Source organism: Nerophis lumbriciformis, linkage group LG19 (assembly GCF_033978685.3).
Source record: "Nerophis lumbriciformis linkage group LG19, RoL_Nlum_v2.1, whole genome shotgun sequence".
Taxonomy (NCBI): Eukaryota; Metazoa; Chordata; class Actinopteri; order Syngnathiformes; family Syngnathidae; genus Nerophis; species Nerophis lumbriciformis.
In genome coordinates this window covers 17,693,338-17,702,599 of record NC_084566.2, presented here as the reverse complement: position 1 = coordinate 17,702,599, position 9,262 = coordinate 17,693,338, and the positions used below count along the sequence as shown (strand labels likewise).

The 9,262-nt window shown below is 40.1% G+C and overlaps 1 protein-coding gene and 1 long non-coding RNA gene across 4 annotated transcripts; one reads left to right on the top strand and one right to left on the bottom strand.

Annotated features, from left to right (window-relative positions):
• Positions 1-208: 208 nt before the first annotated feature.
• LOC133618773 (glutamine synthetase) lies at positions 209-6,761 on the bottom strand. 2 transcript variants are annotated; one of them, XM_061979469.2, is made up of 7 exons: positions 6,584-6,761; positions 4,229-4,418; positions 4,004-4,165; positions 2,695-2,841; positions 2,502-2,629; positions 2,236-2,435; positions 209-1,225 (listed from the first exon to the last, which is right to left on the bottom strand). In XM_061979469.2, exons 2-7 carry the CDS (start codon positions 4,392-4,394, stop codon positions 913-915), a joined length of 1,116 nt encoding a protein of 371 aa, XP_061835453.1. In that variant the 5' UTR covers positions 4,395-4,418; positions 6,584-6,761; the 3' UTR covers positions 209-912. The 2 variants fall into 2 exon arrangements, with proteins under 2 accessions (XP_061835453.1, XP_061835452.1); XM_061979468.1 differs by lacking the exon at positions 6,584-6,761 and adding an exon at positions 4,998-5,163.
• LOC133618774 (uncharacterized) lies at positions 5,237-8,745 on the top strand. Of its 2 annotated transcripts, XR_009817336.1 has the most exons (5): positions 5,237-5,483; positions 6,653-6,715; positions 6,818-6,898; positions 8,431-8,488; positions 8,572-8,745. It is a non-coding gene; the product is annotated as an uncharacterized lncRNA (long non-coding RNA). The 2 variants fall into 2 exon arrangements; XR_009817335.1 differs by having other exon boundaries at positions 8,431-8,745.
• Positions 8,746-9,262: the final 517 nt, after the last annotated feature.

Below are 9,262 nucleotides of genomic sequence, written 5' to 3'. Positions count from 1 at the left end.
CTTCCAACCTGACAAACAGAATAAAGGTTTGGGATGTGTGCACTACTTATCCGTCATGCAGGCGTTGTGTGCGGATATCATATTGAACTGAGTCAGCTGATCCGGGTCTAAGTGTGACGCAAAGGGAGAGCTGTTCTTTTGTTTTTCAAAAAAGACTTTACTATCTTTAACCACTTATGTCTACTAGTCAAGAGACAACACAGCAATGTTGTGATAAAAATAAGTTTTAAATGTATCAAGAGAAAAAAAACCCAGGTTCAGTAAACATGACAGGTTACCAAATTGGGTGCATTAACAAAAAGGATAAAACTCCTTGAGGAAAATCTACAAATGGCATTATGGACAGATCCACCACATTTGAACATCATAGACATCTACATTTAGCGTACCAACACGGTTGACCCAGTGTGTCTGAAGACAAACGTTGCCATTTAAAAATACACTTCATCATAAAAATCAAAGAGTTAGTAACCGGGGTAGTTGGAAAAAGGCATGTCAACATGGTCAATTAGCGATACATGAACTAACGATTAAGTTGTACATGCTGCCTAGCCTTAGCAGCTCTATGCCTCAGTGTCCATGTGCTTTAGTTCATTTAGTCACCAAAGGAAACAAATAAGGGGGGAAGGGACAAGGAGGGGTGGGTGTCAGACATGGCTCGAAAACAGTTACAAAAGCCAATCCCTTCTAAAGGACGGGGGGAAGTTACCCTGCCATGACCCGAGGGGAACTACAAAAAGACATGACTTAACCGTTTTAAGTCGACCAGTCAACTTGAAGCCATTTAAAAAATTCAGGTTAAACCATCTCAATGGGAGGGAGGAGTGAAGGGATAAAATACAGTACTAGTTAAGAGAAAAGATAAATTTAAGTGGGGTGAGTGGGGGGCGCGTCAATCCACGACTCGCGTCTTCAGTAATCCGCAGGCTCCTCGCCCTCCTCGCTCAGCAAACAGGTGCGTATGAGCGCCTCGGTGACGCCGTACGGGTCGCAGTTGGCCGACGGGCGGCGGTCCTCGAAGTAGCCCTTCTTCTCCTGGCCCACGTTGCGGGGGATGCGGATGCTGGCACCGCGGTTGGCCACGCCCGCCGAAAACTCGTTGATGTTGGAGGTTTCGTGGTGGCCCGTGAGGCGGCGGGCGTTGTCCAGGCCACCTTTGGGGTCGTAGGCACGGATGTGGTAGCTGTGCCTCCTGCCCAGCTTCTCGATGGAGTCCTCAATGGCTCTGGGAGGAAGACAGAAAGAGTTCATTGACGACGACTTGTAAAAACACGGCTGACCACAGTAAGCTAGTAATTAATTTGCAAATATATTTTACATGCATTGAACATTTTACTTTGTGGAGATACAAACACCACTTTTTAAAGCGTATTCTACACCATTTTCTCCTGAATTAGACATTGACAATCATAAAAACAGCTAAATTAACTAAAAATATAGTATTGGCCACTAGATTAGACCAAACCAATCAGAGCATGCTGTTTAATATTGTGGCCACTGATTGGCTCAGCTTCAGACAGCATTACTATAATGGATTTAGCGTGTAAAGGTGACTAAAGTATGTTATTTCATGTCTAAAGGGCTCTCATATTGTTGAAAAATTTATATGAAATGCAAATCTATGAAAAAAAAAAAAATGTAATTGATTCCTACTTTGCGGAAATTAAATAATCATAGTCATGTCCGGAACCAATTAACAGCAATAAACGAGGATTAACCTCGAGAGGGACAAGTGATAAAAAATGGATAGACTGTACAGTTTATAATAAACTCATCAGTTGTATTATTTCCTACTAAGTAGTTTGCACTTGGCTTTGTTGGTTCTGTGTTGTGCAAGTTGCTCAAGTAGAGATACATTTTCACTTTCTCATGCACTCAAATCCTTTCCCAGTAGCACATTTTCACACAGAATGCCTTGTAAACTATTTGTTAAATAGTAACACATGATATAATCCAAAACAAACGGATTATAGTATTTAATCATAGTGAGTCTGACAGCGTAACATTCCAAAAGCTCTTTTCCCTCCCAGTTTCCTGGAGTGGAGTACAACAACTAGCATTCTAAATATGGGCCAGTTACTGTACTGTACACCTTTTTATATTTTAAACTGCTTATATGGGTAGAATTAACTACATATTCCTACTCCTTTTCGGTACAGGTGATAATAAACCTATTTGAATGTTTCCCCTGCTATGCAAAAATATCCTATAGATCCTTTATTTCTTTCAACTCACTTTAGTCCACCGTCTTCTCTCATCTCCTTGGTGCTAAAGTTTGTGTGGCAGCCGGCGCCGTTCCAGTTGCCAGGGATGGGCTTGGGGTCAAAGGAGGCGATGACGCCAAAGTCTTCGCAGACACGGTGCAGGATGAAGCGCGCCACCCACAGGTGATCGCCCATGTTGATCCCTTCGCACGGGCCAACCTGGAACTCCCACTACAAGCAGACCACCAGGGTTAACTCAAAACATGAACTCGCAGTGTAAAAACAATCTATTCTTACCTGGGCAGGCATCACTTCCGCATTAGTGCCACAAATGTGAACCCCAGCATAAAGGCAAGCTCTATAATGGGCTTCCACGATATCTCTTCCATAGGCTTTGTCTGCTCCCACGCCACAGTAGTATGGGCCTGAGAAGAATCAAATGACACATTATATTTTTGTCCCATTCATATTTAACTAGCTACGGTCTCACCTTGAGGCCCTGGGAATCCATTAGAGGGCCAGCCAAAAGGGTGCCCATCTGTGCCCAGGATGGTATACTCCTGCTCCATGCCAAACCAGGGAACTTGGTCCTCTACCATTTTCATCACCTTATTGCAAGTGATTCGGAGGTTGGTTTCTGCACAAAAACAAGTCAAGCATGTTACGCTGACAATCAGGACTTTTGTTGCAAATCAGTCACGCTTATTTCTCCTCCGCGTGAGCAACACAGCATTAATATTGTGCACAAACGTCTCAGTTTTGCCTATGGATGCCTGCAGCAGTGTGCGTGTGAAGGTGTGCGGTTGGCACGATTGTCTGAGAATGCATGCTACTCTAAAACAAACATCAAGGCCCTACTTGTTCACACATGCAGGCCAGAGACGTGACATCTGTCTGACCATCTGCTTAAAGCCAGGAAGAGGTCACTGTGAGGTCAGCTGGCCCCGTATTGTGTAGATCTGATTTACAAAGTGTGGCACAGGGCCATTATGTTGTAAAAATAAATTTAAACAATAACCACAAATTAAATATAATTTTTTATATATATATAAATTTTTTTTATTTAATTTGTGGTTATTGTTTAAATTTATCACACACACACACACACAATGGCAGAGGGGTTAGTGCATCTGCCTCACAATACGAAGGTCCTGAGTAGTCTTGGGTTCAATCCTGGGCTCGGTATCTTTCTGTGTGGAGTTTGCATGTTCTCCCCGTGACTGCGTGGGTTCCCTCCGGGTACTCCGGCTTCCTCCCACCTCCAAAGACATGCACCTGGGGATAGGTTGATTGGCAACACTAAATGGTCCCTAGTGTGTGAATGTTGTCTGTCTATCTGTGTTGGCCCTGCGATGAGGTGGCGACTTGTCCAGGGTGTACCCCGCCTTCCGCCCGATTGTAGCTGAGATAGGCTCCAGCGCCCCCCGCGACCCCAAAAGGAATAGGCGGTAGAAGATGGAGAGATATAGAGATAGATTTTATATATATATATATATATATGATTAGACTAGATCAAACATCATTAATGCATTAAATGTTATCAAAAGATTAAAACTTTTCACATCAAGTGAAATAATTGTATGAACATAGAAGTGCATTACAAGTCACACCATAATAATCAGTCTAGTTTGGAATGTGTTTAGTTCAGGTTGGTTACGCATTAATATTTTCCCGAATAAATTACATTAATTTAGTTAAATTAAACATTTGTACTATTTTGGAACTAGATTTAAAACTGTTGTGAAAAAGTTGCTTTAAATGATGAAACAATAAGTAATTTCTGTGGTTCGTCGTCATACCTGCAGGCATGCGGTTGTACTTGAACACTTCACAGAGGACCAGCTTGTTCGGATCTTTGCGGAAGGGGTCGCGGAACATGGCAGCAGGGATGAGATACATGTCGCTGTTGGAGCCTTCAGCTTGGTAGGTGCTGGACCCGTCAAAGTTCCATTCAGGTAGTTCTAAATCACACAGATGTTATTGTATCAAAATGACAGACAATCTACGAATATTTTCCGGTTTACCTTCAACGCTTTTGGGGTTAAAATCCAAGGTCCTGGTTTTACACCGCAGCCCCTCGCCAGTTCCGTCGACCCAGATGTACATGGCCTGGACTTTATCTCCCTGGGGGAGCTCCATGTACTGCTGCTTGATGACTTTGCTCAAGCTTGCGCTTGAGGACACGGCCATCTTTTATTTCCTACTATAACACACCTGTGCACAAGATGAGGATGGTAGGTGAGAATAAGTGCCTCTAGGGGGCGCAAAAAACAAAAAAAAAGCCACCATTGTTCCCGCTTTCCAGAAAAACAAGACATTATCAGCTCGTAACGACACTGGGAATGATTAAAATGTGTCGATTAATGGGTAAATCGAATAATTGTATTGTACATTTTAAGATTTATGAACGCCTCAATCATAATATGACTATTGGTATTTGATCGAGGCTGGCGCCTAAATGGCTCAAGATCGGCTACAAAAAAAACAACAAAAAAGTCGTATTTACACCCTGTTGGCTGAATGTAGTTGTAACCATAGTTACTACACGAGTGAAGAAATATTACGTCATCAATACCGCATTAGCTTCCTCAACGTCATCCAACTTGATACCAGTCACACAAACGTTACTAATCCCGAACACTGGAATGGAATAAACCATGATGCAGAATAAAATACAACTTACAACAAATGTACGCATGAAAGTTTAAAAATTACAATACTGGTGCCGTAGTTCGAAAAAGAAACATGTCGAAAAGAATGACCAAAAAATGGAAAATAAGGTGGATATATTACCTGGCGAGACGGGAAAATTGAAATAAAAACTAAAGGACTGTCGGGTCCAATATGCCGTCTTGTGATGAGCCGTTAGTACCTCTACCATTCTCCGGTACTGAAGCGCCAAGAGCCACCTCATTTATAAGGAAATGTTTTAGATCTGGCCGTCTCTGATTGGTCCAAAACGCTAAGGCTGCTGTGAGTGACAGCTCGTGACGGCCGCGTATTGGTCAGCGTCCACAAAAGGCCCGCCCAGTTTTGGAACGATTTTGCCTCGTGGTAGCATCGTGTTCCTCTTCCTCTCACGCAGACTCCCTCTTGTCCCCTTCTCACACTAACACAAACTCAAATAAGATGAATCGACCGCTTTTGTTTTTTTGTGACGTCTTTGAAGAAAACGGCGGTGTAAAGGTGCTGGACAGGAAACCCAATATCCACCTCGACGGGGACAGAACCGCTCGACCAGACTTCTGGGTTTAAGACTCCACCAAGTGGTCGAACCCGGTAACTGCACCTGTACTGGTTTGAATGGGCGAGGTTATGTAATTTCACCATGACATCCCCCACCCCCACTTGGTGGTTTTCATGTGAGCAGATCATGTGGAACTTATATGTTGCATGTGGGAGAGAGCACACATGCAAAACTATCCAAGACATGCACATATTTAGTGCAGTTTTGCAGCATCGTTGTTTATTGCAGTAACTCCCAACTACTCTTTGTGGTTATTAATAGAAGTTATATATTCAGAAATCCCTTTAGAGAAATGCTCTGGTGACCACGATGAAAGCCCTGATTGCTATCACCCCCAACATTAGCGACACCTGCACAAAAGCCATCCATTTATTTAGTGCAGTTTTGCAGCATCGTCGTTTATTGCAGTAACTCCCAACTAGTCTTTGTGGTTATTAATAGAAGTTATATATTCAGAAATCCCTTTAGAGAAATGCTCTGGTGACCACGATGAAGGCCCTGATTGCTATCACCCCCAACATTATCGACACATGTACAAAAGCCATCCATGTTCTGCAACGCTTGTCCCAAATCAGGGCAGCTGGGACCCATCCTAGCTGACTTTCAGTTCCAACTAGCACTATTGGGAATGATATTCCCACCTACGGACAATGTTTAGTCTCCAATTAGCCTAGCATGCATGTCGAACCTTAAAGGCCTGACTATGAGGCAGAACATCTGCCTTCATTTAGCTAAAATGCTCAGTTTGTATGTTATATAATAAATAGAAACTAAAGCAAGGGGTTTGGCACCCCAGAATATAACACGTCTAGGGCCTCCAGTTTCCATGAAATACGCTTTTCTGGGGCATACTTTGTGAATTTCCTGCTAACTACAGACCCCGTTTATTCTAAAAACTATATCGGAACTAAGAATGTTGCCATTTCAACTCAAGTTAGCAGGTTCTAATGTTTTTCATAGTTTTTCTGAGGCTGCTGCACACTGTAAAAGCTGCTGACCTAAAGGTATACCAGCATACCAAGGACAGCCTACGCAATGTATAGGATTAAAATGGCCATTCAGTAATTAGGTAGGAAATTGGACGATCTTCCCGTGTGGAATTTTGTAGTCTCCGAGCTCAAATTGTACTGACCTAGAATCCTTACATGACACTTCAGCAGAATATTTGTGGCGTCTCTGTTCATTCCGTGTTTTCTTGTAGTTCCAGGTGAGCTGATCTCTTTATGTTGCTATGGAGACCACCTCCTTTAACATGCTGACAAAGGTTAATTCACTGTTAATCTCCCCTTTCACATTTGTAATTCATATCCCTCCATGTTTCCCGGCTAATTTAAACTGACCTTCTTCTTTTATGGCGTTTTTGCAGACAATATGTTGGTGTACAGCGCCCCCTTTTGGACACAATGACAATGAGGCCTCCCACACGTTTAAAGCGCCTCACACAAAGGTCAGTAGTGTCCAGAATTATTTATAGCAATTTGAGTTAAAGAGCATTATTATTTGTAGACTATGTATATCTTATAGCTGGAAATTACACCTGAAAGTGCTGAAATACACTTACAAGTTGTAATACAAATATTAATTTATCCTGCTATTTTATCGTATTTTACTATATTTTTTGGCCAAAAGGTTACATGTGCAAAATGATGCATCTACGTTTTGTCAATGTTCTAAATGTAGCTACATTTAGCGTATAATACATAAGGGTTTTCAGCTGTACCTATCAACATTTGCATTGAAAAAAAGGGTACATTTCCCAGAAAATAAGGGAAATCTCCCCTTGTCGATTATAGAAAGCCTCCCGTACCTGTCAACAGTAGCATTTGAAGAAACAAGGAACATTTTCCGGAGAATACATGTAATGGAAATTCCCCAGTCCCCACACCATGCAAGAAAAAAAAATTCCGGCGGGGGTGGGAATACCTATTGTCCTCGCAGATTGCTGTGGCTCTAAAGTTAAAATAAAGGAAAACCTTTAAACAGGAGGGTGACGAGAAAGAAGGGCAAATTGGGGTAGTTTTCCGAGAAAAGGGGTATAGGTGGAGGCTCCCGTGCCCTTGTTGTTTTTTTGTTTACTCTTTTAATTTAGGAAGTAGGTACTAAAAACAATACATTTGAACTTAAACACAACAAAAGTTAGCATATTAGATCATATGTTTTATTAGGGCTTTCAAAAATAACGAGTTACTCATGTGATTAATCACAAAAAATATCGCTTTCATCATGTACTGCATTAGGGCTGTTAAACGATTAAAATATTTAATTGGGATTCATTGCAGTTGTTCATAGTTAACTCAAAATTAATTATGACTATTCGCATGACATAATTTTTTGCCGCCATCAATAAGTGTACCCGAGACAGATCATTTCCAAGTTTTTAATTAACATAACTGTTTGCTTTAATGCAATTTTTTATTTATTTTTTTAAACATTATGCTTTTCTAAACGACTCAACACAAAAATGACATTAACACGCTTTTAATTACCGGTACATTAAAAAAATACCTGCAGTGCGTTGATGTCTTGCCCGATTTGATATTTTACAGGAATACAGAATTTGTATTCCTGCTGTAGGAGCACTTGCATTTAGAAAAGGAGGTACACTTCCATTGTTAGATACTAGTTTCATGCATTAATACCACAAAATGTGGATCGCTACGATCATGGTTTGATTGTCAAAGATGTTTGGTAATGTAATGTTTATGCTTATGATATTATGTACATTACATGTTGTGCAAATTTAATGGTATTCATATCTCTGCATGGCAATGACTTAACCTTCTCTATTTATTGATAACATGTACAATTCAGCCTGTTAAACATTCTTTAATTGAGAACTATCAATCAGAACAGGTTATAAAAGAATATACACTTTATGCTAGAAAACATTTATTTAGGTAAAAATATCACAGATTACATGACAAAACATCTTTGACAAAGCATGATCGTAGTGTAAGACGATTTTTCATTTTGTTTTAGGAGTTCAACTGGATGTGACGCGTAGCGCTATCATTGTGAAGCCGGAAGCGTGTCATTGGTATAGTAACTTTGATATCATGTATGCGCGCAGATTAGTCACACAATTCATATTGACTGTAACTGTTCTTTACCTTAAACAAGGATGGTGAAAGGATGAATAACGGCCTGAGTCTTATTACGGTCAGTGATCAGGTCAACGCATGCAATAAAGCAAGATTGAGTGGTGTGATTGCTGGCAAATTTCACAAAATACAACCTGACTGGAATTTAGATAATTTTGTTTTGAGCAAATAAATGATGTGTATTCAAGTAAAACATTTAAAACGTGTTCTTGGATGACATTCTGACAAAAAAATTGCATTTGTGTCCAAATATCGGGGGTCTTTTTTCAGTTAATTAAAATGTTTTAAACAAGTAATAACCTGTGAATAATCATGTTTAATCCAAATTCAAAAGTTTGATTGATCTGATTTTCAAAAGTACCGGTAATCATTTCACAGCACCAATTTTTATCTATTTCTGTCATATTTATGGGGTGGGAAAACAATACAAACAATTTTGAATCATTTTCATTCTAAAACAATGAAAATGGCAAAAAAAATTCATTAATATCTTTTTAATGCCACTTTTTAAGTGTGAGTTCCGCCTACAAAATGCTAATTGGCCAATTAAAAAATCACTTTATTTGAATAATCTTTTTTTTAGTAATAATGTAGAAAATAATAATTGGATGTAAGGGTCAAGCTATAAATATAATGTATTTGCCATAATATTATTTATATTCCCATAGTGTGCCAACTAAAGTTTCAATAAAAATCATAAAAAAATTAAT